We start from the raw sequence: 13,590 nt of genomic DNA on the forward strand, positions 1-13,590 counted from the left end.
TATGTTCTTGGCTTCTTTGTCAAAGATTAGCTGTCCATAGATGTGTGGTTTTATTTCTGGGCTTTCGGTTCTGTCCCATTGATCTTTGTGTCTGTTTTTGTGCCAATACCATGCTGTTTGGATTACTATAGCTTTGTAGTATATTTTGAAGTTAGGTAATGTGATGCCTTCAGCTTTATTCCTTTTTCTCGGACTGCTTTGGCTATTTGGGGTCTTTTGTTGTTCCATATAAATTTTAGGATTCTTTGTTCTATTTCTGTGAAGAGTGTCATTGGGATTCTGATTGGGATTGCACTGAATCTTTAGATTACTTTAGATAATATGGACATTTTAACTATGTGTATTCTTCTAAACCATGAGCATGGAATATCTTTCCATTTCTTTATATCTTCTTTGATTTCCTTCAATAATGTCTTATAGTTTTCAGTATATAGGTCTTTCACCTCCTTGATTAAATTTATTCCTAGATATTCTTTTTGTTGCAATTGTAAATGGAATTGTATTCTTAACTTCTCTTTCTGCTAGTTTATTAGTGTATAGAAATGCAACTAATTTTTGTAAGTTGATTTTTTACCCTGCAACTTTGCTGTAGTTGTTGATTATTTATGCTAGTTTTTTTGGTGGATTCTTTAGGATTTTCTATATATAGAATCATGTCATCTGCAAACAACAAGAGTTTTATGTCTTCCTTTCCAATTTGGATATCTTTTCTTTCTTTTTCTTGCTCAATTTCTCTGGCTAAAACTCCAGTACAGTGTTGAATAGGGTGGCGAGAGTGGGCACCCTTGTCTTGTTCCTGTTCTTGGAGGGATGGCTTTCAGTTTTTCACCATTAAGTGTGATATTGGCTGTGGGTTTGTCATATATGGCCTTTATTATGTTGAGGTACTTTCCTCTATGCCCATTTTATTGAGAGTTTTTATCATAAATGTATGTTGGATGTTCTCAAATACTTTCTCTGCATCTATTGAGATGATCATATGATTTTTATTCTGCATTTTGTTAATGTGGTATATACATTGATTGATTTGTGGATGTTGAATCATTCCTGCATCCCTGGCATAAATCCCACTTGATCGTGGTGTATGATCCTTTTAATGTATTGCTGTATTCAATTTGCCAATATTTTGTTGAGGATTTTTGCATCTATGTTCATCAGGGATATTGCCTTGTAATTTTCTTTCTTTGTATTTTTCTCTCTGGTTTTGGTATCGGGGTAACATTGGCCTCACAGAATAAGTTAGGAAGCATTCCATCTTCTTCAGTTTTTTTGGAATAGTTTAAGAAGGATAGGTATTAAATCTTCTTTGAATGGTTGGTAGAATTCTCCAGAGAAGCCATATGAGTACCTATTTAATAGCCTCTTAAAAAACATTTTGAGTAATAGGATAAAAATAGACATTTAAAAATCACTTTTTTTGTTTTTGGGTGGGGGAATCACTTGTAAGGTCTACACGAGTCCTTCTGTGTACTCTCTGGATCGAGTAGTTGCTGGATTTCGAACACGAAGTCAGATGCTGCTGGGTCACATAGAAGAACAAGATGAAGTCCTCCACTGCCAATTTTCTGATAACAGTGATGATGAAGAATCAGAAGGCCAAGAGAAGTCTGAAATTAGGTATGTTAAATATAGACTGATTTAATAAACATAGTTATATGATACAATAAATGTATACAGAAGTAGGTTTTGTTTTTTTCGTTAAAGTGTATCTTTTCCATTTAATATAAGAGCAGGTAGTTTTTGCTAAATGTACTGTCAACTAATGTGTTACGAAACCAGTATTTGACCACAAGTCATCAGTCTTACAATTGAAAAATAATTTTGCTTTTAGAGCTTTTGTAGTTGTTAGATTTTAATTTTCAGAGAGAACATTTTTGGATTTTCTGATTCTGCTACCACAGTGGCAACAAACAGGATGAATTTTCCACTAGATCCAACATGGGGGCAAGGCATCCTTTTATTTTGAGGAATATTAGTAAAATTCTATTTGTTTTATATAATGCTTTTTTAACATTACTGTCACTTTTTGGGGAAACTTATTTGAGGGCAGATTAGAAAACATTCGTAGACAACTTACCTTTGATCTTAATTTTTCTTTTTTTTAGATGTAGAAGTCACCCATGGATTCAAAAGCCATTCAAAAAGCCAGGGTCTGTCTGTTCTCTTGTTGAGTTGAATGATATTCAGGATCAAACACAAAAGTCAAGTTTGGGGAATGAAGGTACACACACTTTCTCAAGTAATTTAGATCTAATATTTGTAAGACACTTCTCTTTTTCTTCGGTCAATAATTTAAGAAGCATTTAGGAATTCTCAAAGATGGGAGCTTGGTGGGAGTGTTTTCCTGGTTGATAGAATGTCCTTTATGTTCTCTGTTGTACCTCTAATTTTTCACTATTTTTTATTCCTTGATAAAAAAATTTTTCCACCAATCAGTTCTGGCTAGAGTTGTAGCTAAATCTTTCAGAATGAGGATTTTATATTCAAACCTGAGTTGATATACATTGTACTCTTCACTACTTTAAAATACATCTTAAGTAATTTACTAAGTGTCTATTTTATGCTTCACTGGCACACATGCCTACCATCAGTGATGTATTTGGCATTGGAGCCAAATTAGTATACTGGGTGCTCATAATGTTCTAGTACACAATTGATGAGAATTTTTGTACATTAAATAACAGCATCAAAAATGTTTATGTTGCAAAAACTGTAGTAGGAGATTTTAACTCATTTCTCTTGGCCTATGAGTGGTCAAAACAAAAAATAAGAGTATAGAGAAGATAAATAACATGATAAATAAGTCCTACACGTTGATAATAGCATCTTTTTAAGATCCTATGCATGTAATATTAACAAAAAATTGACTATATGTCACAAATAAAACAAATAAAACGTGTATAAATAGTGTAGATTGGTGCTCCTCAAGCAGCCATCCTTGAACTGTTTGTTACTGGTCTACAACCAGGTAAGAAACTTAGTCCAGAAGGTAGATCAGTGCACTAGTTTCTTCATTGAGGATGTCTTGCTATGAAAAAAGATAGCAGCTGAACTAAAACATTGACATAGTTGATTTATGTTCTGGTCTAGGATAGTAACAAACAGTGCTGGACCATACTCTGAGTAGTCTGTTCTCTGATTACGATTAAACTACAAGTTAGTAGGAAAAAATTCAACCTTCTACCCACCTGGAGATTTTACACTTTTCTTAAATAACTCAGGTTAAAGAAAAGCTGAAATTGCAGAATATCTAAGGGCGATGAAAAACTGTATCTCAGAACCTACAAGATATGACTAAAACATTTATATATTTTAAGGAAAGGAAGACTTGCTGTAAGCTAGAGAACCAGTTTCAACTGCTGTGTATTTTTTTTCTCTCTCTCCCCTTCTGTTTGTCCCTTCCTCTGCTGTCTCTAGACTGCTTCTGTGTCTGCTTTTCTTTTTAACTCTACTTCTGCTGAATATTTTATGAGCAGATTGTTTTATTTCTCAGTTTTGTTTCTTTTATTTTAAAGATTTACAGATTGACTATCTCCAGGAGAGTCAGGAGTTGAATTTGCAAAAATTAAGGAATTCAGAACTCATACTTACTGAAGCTAAACAAAAAATGAGAGAACTTACAATTAATATCAAGATGAAGGAAGATCTGATTAAAGAATTACTAAAAACAGGTAATAGTATGCTATCAACCAGCTTATATGAGAGAGAAAAGCTTCTAATGTTGCATCTAATGTTGTAACATTTACTTTAGTTTTTGATGCTCAGGACTATCCAGTGTAGCTTGTAATTTGGTGTAACAAGCTGTGTTTTAGAGCTAATATGTGAGGTTAGTTATCAAAAGAATTTTCTTATTTTGGAATTTCATCTATGAATTGTTCTAGCCAGTGTGAACTCTGTGTTGTGCTGAAATTCTGGCACTTAATGTTTTTTGCCACTTTTTAAGAAACATTATACTAGGCATCTGGGAATATGTCTGAGATGTTTTTCTAACTCATTTCAACAGTAATTTATTTTAAATTGTTAGAATTCATTTTCTGAATTAGTTCATTTTTAACATTAATTGTAAACTTTGTATTTTAAATATAGATAATTTTTATTTTTCTGAAGATGTAAGGAGTTGTCTTTGAGAGCTGTTCTCGTAGCCAAGCTTTTAGCTCTTCCCCTTAGTCACAAATTCGGCCAGGTTGGGCGTATGTACCTCATCTCCTCACCTTCAGCTACTTTAGACTTGCCTTAAAAAGCACATCTCAGGGTTTTTGGATTTTTTTCTCCCCTAATATACTAAAGTGTGAATCTTGACTACTTTGAAGTTCAGTAAAGGATTGAAGGAATAAGAGACACCAGCATTTCTTTTTTTCAACTCCAATGAAAAACAACTCACTGGTCACATTTAGGGGAACTGAAGAAAATATTGTCTTCCTCTTTTTCAAGCCCAAGGCAATAATCACAATCACACACAAACTACATGAATTATGATGAGTCCCAACTCCTCTGCCAGCAAGGGGAAACCTGCCTTCCCACTTCCTTCCTCTTCCCTGCAAGCTTGCTTTCTGGGCTTCGGTCCTCCTTTCTCAACCTCCTCTCCCTAACTGCAGTCCCAAAGTGTTTTCCTTCCTCATTCCTAGTGAGGTATATGCTGTGCATCATCCCAGCTCCAATTATCCCAGGTGTTTAAGTTTGACTATCCTTATAGGCAGGATCAATGCCAGTAAACCTCTCTTATGAGTATCTAGGAACTGATTTATGGGTTTAAATAACTTCTCCATCCTCAAGATTTCAGGGTACTGCCTGTGGAAGTTGAGGATATTTACCGCTCTGGAATAGATGATTTTCTTTCTGGTAGATTATCCCACCATGGGATATCTCACTAAACAAGCACAACTTTGAGGCTGGTCTACCTATCCTGATTGCCTTAAAATGGAGAATACCTCAACTTATGCAGAGAAGGTCCTCTTCTTGCTCATTAGAACCAAGGGCAGTTTGGAGCTTTCTTAAAGATCTTAGAGATGGTGACTAGCAAAAGGGTCAGTGTGTGCTTTTCAAAGCCCTTCCACTGACGACTTCTCCCCAATAGCAGCTGCTTTAATCAGCAGTAACAGTGACAAGTATACTGCATTTCATCAATTCTATTACACATTTTTTTCACATTTTAATCTCTGAAATCAAGATGCATCTTACAATCAATAGTATCTTAGCATTTAATCATGGTGTAATTGGCATTGTATTTTTTTTCTTAGTGGTTCATAAAATATTGGTGTGTTGAACAATTTATGGATCTTAGATTCATTAAAATATAATAGTTGTATGTATTTTAAAGTCAGTCAAAATCATAGAGTTGTAGAGGCAGAAGACAACTCACAGTGCATTTAGTTTGATAACTCCTTTTTATTAAAAAATTAAGAGATTTTCAGTATAGCAGTGTGACAAATTGTCCCCGGCGATTATTCATCCCATGAGCTCTAGAATCTGATTTCCCACTGCCATGAGTTTGCTAGTTTAGTTCAAGAACAGTTGACTATTCAGAACAAATCAAAACCAAGTTTTCAGGCTCATAGCTGGGCTTAGAATGAAAAGATATGGAAATACCTAATCCTATTTTTCTCTATGTTCTAAATATTCATAAGAAAAGCATTTAAAAAGAATTCGTCTTTAACAAGTTCAGTGGAATGAAAAAGGAGGGGGCCAGCTCTAGATTAAAAGATTCTTAAGAGACTCAACAATCAGATGTCTGGTGGACCTTGTTTGGATCGTGATTAAAATAAACCAATTATAAAAGACATTTTGAGACAATTTGGGAAGTCTGAATAGGGACTGATGGGTATTAACATTGTTAGTTAGGTGTGGCAATGACTTTTTGGTTAGGTCCATATTCTGTATAGATGCCTATTGAAGTATGTATAGATGAAATGGTATGACATCTGGGATTAGTTGACAGTTTTTTTTGCTGGGAAAGATTCTCCCTAGCTAATGTCTGTTGCCAATCTTCTTCTTTTATTTTTATTTTTTTGCCCAAAGCTGCAGTACTTAGTTGCGTATTCTAGTTCTAAGTCCTTCTAGTTCTTCTAAGTGAGCTGCTGCCACAGCATGGCTACTGCTAGACAAGTGGTGTGGTTCTGTGCCCAGGAACTGAGCCCAGGCCACTGAAGCAGAGCACGCTGAAATTTAGCCACTAGGCCATTGGGGCTGGCTCTACAATTTTTAAGGAAATTAAAACAAAAGGAAAAAGGCATAGATGAAGCAACTATGGCAAAATCTTGATAACTCTTGAATCTGAATGATGAGCATTCATTATATTATTTCCCTACTTTTTATATAGTGAAAATTTTTCATAATAGTTAAAAAAAAAAAAAAGAATTCAAAGAGACAGATTATGGGGACCAGGAAGCCAAAGTGTAGTAAGCAAGAGGCCAAAGAATCATCTCAAACATCCTACTTAACTGGAGTTTGATGCCAGCAAAGCTAAACTGCAAATTCAGTAGAAATGTCACACTGAAACACAAAAGATGAACCAATGAGATGATTGAATGGCACCATATGGGGACAGTCATTAAGGAACTCATTATTAAGAGGCCAGGTGGCAAATTGTGTTTGATGGGGATGGGTGGGGACAGTTGGGTTTTTAGTGCTATGCCTTAAATAGTTATACTGCCCAGGTGGATTTTTAAGAGTACAGCATTGTTATGTTTTTGATGTTTTACTTAGTTTTTCTTTTTTACATAATTTATAATTATTATTACTGTTATTATTATGGTTAAGGTAATGATGCCAAGTCTGTAAGCAAACAGTATTCTCTGAAAGTAACAAAACTTGAGCACGAAGCAGAACAGGCGAAACTGGAATTAACTGAAACACAAAAGCAGCTACAGGAACTGGAAAACAAAGATCTTTCTGATGCTGCTTTGAAAGTAAAATTACAGAAGGAGTTCCGTAAAAAGATGGATGCTGCAAAGCTAAGAGTCCAGGTAATTTAAAAAATGTATTTGAGAAAACTTATTTAAGGCTTCCTGCTTTTGAGGATTTTTGTACCTGGTTAGGAAAGAAGTAGGATTCTGTTTTTACTAGCAAGAGAAACTGGATGGCAACTTTTCTTTTCCAGTGTGCTGGTAGGTTTATATACCTTCAATCTGGGTAGTATATTTCTTCATTCAAGAAGTTTATTAATTTAATATCTTTATCAAAAAGCATCTACTAAGAAATAAAGATAACCACAGAAATATTTTCCTTTTCTGGAGGACGGAAGATTAACTAGTGATTAAATAATACATATAAAACATCTGGTACGTACATGGCACCTTGTAGACACTCAACAAATGGTAACTATTTCACTTTTCTGAAACCATAACTGCTTGCTTTAATAAAGGTTAATAACTTAACTACGTATCATTCTTAATCTCCTAATGCTGGATTTAGCTATAACCTCGGAAATAGCTACAATTAAAAGTTCTATTCTATGAGAAATATTCCATTACAGAGAGATTTTGTGTAATGAAGCCATTTTCAGATGCTTTTGGGATGGTCAGACTGCTTTGTTAGTCTGATGATAATGAATTTGCCAGAATGCCTTCTCCTTTTCTTTTCATCCATAATCTATTGCTTTCATATTGTTTCCACTGTAGGTAGAATGGAATTGTAGTTAACCTGTTCAGAGCATTATTTATTTCTTTTTGAAACTGCCACAGTTATTTTCTTTCAACAAGGTAGCTGTTCACTGCACACCTCCTGTGCACCAGGTCCTTTTCCAGGTGGGAATGCAGAGGTGAACAGACCAAAAAGTCCCTACTCCTAGGGTTTTTAATGCCTCCTCAAACATCTGGACATCTCCACTACAATGTTTTACCTAAGTAGCCTCTCAAGTCAACAAGTTAAAATAATATGACTTTAGTGTTTGAACTGCTTAAAGGAGGACATGTGGTAGTGTATGTCACACTTTCTACTTTCCTTCAGAATACTTATTTTCAGAATACATATTTTCACTTAGCAATTCACAGCAAAGTCTTGGGATTGATTCTTTTTCACTTCTTGACCCTTTAAATTGAGGCTGCGGTGTCTAACAAAGTAGTCATTTTAATAAAACATTAGTAGAAAAGAACAATTAAGATTTTTCCTTTGTGTTTATTATGAAATTTTATTTATAATTTCATAGTTTTATATCCTAGCTTCAGTTCTGATTGTAATTTTTATACATATTAATAAGTAATAACTGGGATTATTGTTTTTCTAAGGAGGTTATTATATTTATCATATACATCTATAGCTTAAGCCTTGTTTGTGGATTTAGCAAAGATTATTTTTGTATGTTCTATATCTCGCACAACTAAAATGGTTGAGATTGAAAGATTAAATGAACACTTGTAATAGGGTTTGGGAATTACGATGTTCTTTTTGTTTTCCATGTTTCTTGCTGCATATCCTTTTCTGGTAAGGGTACTAATGAGGAAGGGAAAGAAGACACAGAGTTTAATTAAGCTCAAAAAACATCTCATACAACAGAGAACTGAAACAAGGTTCCCATGTAGTTTTAGAAATTTCTGTGCCTTGATGGGGATGGGAATGACTAAGACGATGAGGATGGTGGTGGGGATGAGGAGATAGACAATAGTTACCAGTTGTTAAGTCTACAAAGTGCTATATGCGTACCAGATGTTTTATATATATTATTTAATCGTTATTTAATCCTTTGAAGTGAGTATTTTACCTTATTCTACAAATGAGGAAGCTAAGGTTTAGAAAGGTAAAATAATTCATTCAGAGTCACATAGTTATGATGACAGTAATGCTTGTCAGCACTCTTAACATTTCTTACCATTTTTAAATATTGAAATACTAGTGTTTTTATTGGTATAAAGTTATTTTAGTTTTTAAAACTTAAAATTTTTTTAATTTTTAAAAATCTGAACTCTCTATTCTATATGTCTTTAGATATATAGAGAGAGTAATATGCTCCATTAGTATGCTAATGCTAACAGAGGTGCACTTTTGAGCATCTAGAATAAGTGCAAAAGACAATGACAACCTATCTCACTTTTAAATAAGATTATCAGTACTCATACTGATGTTTTCAACATTATGTGGAAAAAGACACTAAAATGCTCCAGTGTTGCAATTACTTTCAAAAGTAAGTGGCAAAGCCAATGTCCAAATCCAGGCATGGAAAAGTGCAGAGGCCTGTGGCCTCCAAGCCAGTGGTCCACAAAGTAGTCCATTTGCACATTGTTCATTGTTGGTCTGTGACAAGATAAAGGTAAATGAGAGTACAGCTTCCTTCAGAACAGTCCTGCATGAAACCAATGTCAGCCGAATCTAATAGTGAGCTTAGTGGTACAGGCTGACAACGAGTCTGTGACTAGTACTGGTCCACAGAGCACACTTTGAGGAGCCCTGCTCTGAGCTATGATAGCTCTGTGAATACTTAGTCTAATTAAAATAAGATGTGTTTATGTCAACAATTTATTGCAAGATGAAGGAAATAATTAATTATAATCTGCATAATTTACAAATAACCTTTCCTTAAATTTTTATGCCACCTAAGAGTTACTTAGTGCAATATTAAAGCACATAATACAAGTCTGATATATGTTTGTTTGTTTGATCAGGATTCAATTGGAACACTCTGATATTTTATATTAGTAGTGTAAACCCTTTAAAAATGTTCACAAATTTTTAATGCTCTCTATAGATAAGCTTAGCTAGATGAGGAGAAGCTTTATTTAAGGTAGTTAAAATAGTAATTATAATGTTTGGTCACTCTCAGGGAAAATGGTATTGATTCTGATCATCTTAACTCAGGATTAATGATTTAGGCTATAGCTGGATATAAAAGAGGTGCACAGTGGAATACTATGCAGTCACATAGAAGGAACACATCTATGTGAAAGAGTAGCCTATCTGGAATATATATGAAGTTATTTGAATGCATGTAAATTATTTCTGGAATAATATTTAAGAAATAGCAGGACAGGAAGATTAGGGGTCTGAGATAAGAGAGAGTTTTTAAAAATATGTGGTCAGTTTTATGTTTTAATTTTTATCATGTACACATAATATTTTTAAATTGCTCATTAATAAAAAAAGCAGAGACTGATTTTGTTCTGTTTGGTTGTCTGCATCAGGAAGAATGATCATTCTTTATATCTAGTGAAAAGTATGATGGTTGCCTAGTTGTAAAAGTAAAAATGTAGAAAACAAGTGTGAATGTATCAAAAATAAGTTAAAATCGAGGCAAAATGCCTACCCTTGCCATTGAATGAAAAGTTTATGAGAGATGTAGTTTTTCATTTTGAAATATCCCATATGATCCCAGGTCTTACAGAAGAAGCAACAAAATAGTAAGAAATTGGCATCATTGTCGATCCAAAATGAGAAACGTGCTAATGAACTAGAGCAGAATGTAGATCACATGAAATATCAAAAGATACAGCTGCAAAAAAGACTTCGAGAAGAAAATGAAAAAAGGAAGCAACTGGATGCAGAAATTAAGCAGGATCAACAAAAAATCAAAGTAATATTGTCCTACTTTCCTGCTAAGCATAATAATGCTTGATTCGGTTGGCGTGTGAGGTATCTAACCTTGGCCTGTCCTGGGCTGCTGTCTTCATTCACTTTAAAGCTTTGTTCATCTATGTAGTAAAACCCATTTATTGAATTCTGAGTACTGTCTTGAAGGCTTTGACTTCACAAAAGACCAAAGCGCAGTGATAATTTCTCTGCTAGCACCTTAACTTTAGTTGAGGCTGTCAAAACTATAAATATATAAAGCTGACTTTCTAAAAGATATCTAACGTGAATAAGATTTCCCATTTTCAGAGTGCTCTGTCATACATAGTGCAAGGTAAAATGGTACCATCTCATTCATAGTGAGCAGAAGAGTGATGAGACCTGTATGCACAGCAGTTCTATAGACTGGATTAGGCTGGGGAAGAACTGGTGGTGTCAGCCTGGGCCATGGAGCCAGGCTAGCATGGGTTCAAATCCCAGCTCTCAGTTCTTGGCTGGATCATTTTTTGAGAAAATCACTTACCCTCTCTGAATCTGTTTATTCTTATCTAAAATGGCCTTAATCATACTTGCCTCACAGGGCTCTTTTGAAGAAGAAGATGATAATGATCACAATAACGACAATAACAAACACTTATCTAGCACTATGTACTAGGCTCCTAGGCTCCGTTCTCTTGAAATGTTAAGCCAAATCCAAGGCTTGGAACATAATTGGAGATTTCCTGGATTTTAAATTTTGGAATATAATCTATTCTCAGAACTTAAAAAAGAAATCACAGAATTTAGTGATGAAAGGGTCTTTAAAGAGCAGTTAAGCCAAGTTACTGATTCTTTTGTTTTTGAAGATTGGCCCTGAGCTAACATCTGTTGCCAAGCTTTTTTTTTCTTCTTCTCCCCAAAGCACCCCAGTACATAGTTGTATATTCTAGTTGTAGATCCTTCTATTTCTACTATGTGGGATGCTGCCTCAGCATGGCTTGATGAACGGTGCTAGGTCCATGCTCAGGATCGGAACTGGTGACACCCTGGGCTGCTGAAGTGGAGTGTGTGAACGTAACCACTTAGCCATGGGGCTGGCCCCTGATTCTTTTTTTTTGTAACAGCTTTATGAGATACACTTCACATACCATACAATTCACTCATGTAAAGTGTACAATTCAGTGGATTTTGGTATATTACATTATTAATTTTTATAAGTTGTGATAAAATATATATAACATGAAATTTACCATTTTAATCATGTTTAAGTGTACAGTTCAGTGACATTAATTACATTCGCAATGTTGTGCAACGATCACCACTACCTATTTCTAAAACTTTTTCATCACCCTAAACAGACACTCTAACCATTAAGCAATAACTCCCTATTCCCACCTTCCCCCTAGCCCTTGGTAACTTCTAATCTCCTTCTGTCTCTGTGAATTTACCTATTCTAGATACTTCATAAAAGTGGAATCATACAATATTTGTTGTGTCTGGCTTATTTCACTTAGCATAATGTTTTCAAGGTTCATCCGTGTTGTAGCATGTATCAGAATTCCATTCCTTTTTATGGCTGGGTAATATTCCATTGTATGCATGTACCACATTTTGTTTATCCATTCATCTGTTGATAGACATTTGGGTTGTTTCCACCTTTTGGCTATTGTGAATAATATTGCGATAAACATTGGCAGATACAAGTAACTGTTCAAGTCCTTGCTTTCAATTCCTTTAGAATTGAAATACCTAGTAGTGGAATTGCTGGGTCATATGGTAATTCTGTGTTTAGCTTTTTGAGGAACTACTAACTGTTTTCGATAGCAACAGCACCATTTTACATTCCCACCTTCAGTGTACACGGGTTCCAGTTTCTCCACATCTTCACGAACACTGATTTTGTTTCCTTCTTCTATGTCATCCAAGTACATGTGCAGTTGTATCTCATTGTGGGTTTGATTTGCATTTCTCTAATGACTAATGATGTCAAGCATCTTTTCGTTTGCTTATTAGTCATTTGTATATATCTTCTTTGGAGAAATGTCTATTCAAGTTCCTTGTCTACTTTTTAATTAGATTGTTTGTCTTTGTTGTTGAGTTATAGGAGTCCTTTATGTATTCAGGACATTAAACTATCAGATATGTGACTTCCAAATGTTTTTTCTGATTCTGTAGGTTGTCTTTAAACTTTCTTGATAATATCTTTTGATGCACCAAAGTTTTTAATTTTTATAAAGTCCAATTAATCTATTTTTTCTTTTGTTGCTTATGCTTTTGGTGTCATATCAAAGAATCCATTGCCAAATCTAAGGTCATGAAGATTTACCCCTATGTTTTCTCCTAAGAATTTTATAGTTTTAGCTCTTATATTTAGGGCATTGATCCATTTTGAGTTAATTTTTGTATATGGTGTGAGGTAAGGGTCCAACTTCATTCTTTTGCATGTGAAAATCCAGTTGTCTTGGCACCATCTGTTGAAGAGACTGTTCTTTTCCCATTGAATGGACTTGGTACCCTTGTCAAAAATCAATTGACTATAGATTTATGGATTTATTTCTAAACTCGCAATTCTATTCCATTTGTCTATATATCTGTCCTTAAGCCAGTACCACACTGTTTTGATTACTTAGCTTTGTTGTAAGTTTTGAAATTGGGAGGTAAGTCTTCCAATTTTGTTGTTTTTTTTTTTTTTTTAAGGATTTTATTTTTCCTTTTTCTCCCAAAGACCCCTGGTACATAGTTGTATATTTTTAGTTGTGGGTTCTTCTAGCTGTGATATGCAGGATGCCACCCCACATAGCCTGACGAGCAGTGCCATGTCTGTGCCCAGGATTCGAACTGGCAAAACCTTCGGCCACCAAAGCAGAGTGTGTGAACTTAACCACTTGGCCACGGGGCCAGCCCCTTGTTCTTCTTTTTCAGGATTGTTTTGGCTGTTTGAGGCCCCTTGCAATTCCATATGAATTTAAGGATCAATTTTTCCATTTCTGCAGAAAAGGCCATTGGAATTTTGATGTGGATTGCATTGACTCTGTAGATCTCTTAGGATAGTATTGACATCATGACAATGTTAAGTTTTCATATCCATGAGCATGGAGTGTCTTTCCATTTACTTAG

General features: G+C 34.7%; 1 protein-coding gene across 6 annotated transcripts in view; it reads left to right on the top strand.

Annotated features, from left to right (window-relative positions):
* Positions 1 to 13,590, top strand: part of KIF27 (kinesin family member 27) — an 84,775-nt gene that overhangs the window by 38,342 nt on the left and 32,843 nt on the right. For all 6 annotated transcript variants that reach the window (XM_046664341.1, XM_046664337.1, XM_046664343.1 and 3 more), the window contains 5 exons: positions 1,448 to 1,617; positions 2,106 to 2,221; positions 3,516 to 3,671; positions 6,757 to 6,962; positions 10,301 to 10,498. In XM_046664341.1, coding sequence (XP_046520297.1) covers positions 1,448 to 1,617; positions 2,106 to 2,221; positions 3,516 to 3,671; positions 6,757 to 6,962; positions 10,301 to 10,498 — 846 coding nt within the window. The remainder of the gene's footprint in view (positions 1 to 1,447; positions 1,618 to 2,105; positions 2,222 to 3,515; positions 3,672 to 6,756; positions 6,963 to 10,300; positions 10,499 to 13,590) is intronic.

Source organism: Equus quagga, chromosome 6, assembly GCF_021613505.1.
Source record: "Equus quagga isolate Etosha38 chromosome 6, UCLA_HA_Equagga_1.0, whole genome shotgun sequence".
Lineage (NCBI taxonomy): Eukaryota > Metazoa > Chordata > Mammalia > Perissodactyla > Equidae > Equus > Equus quagga.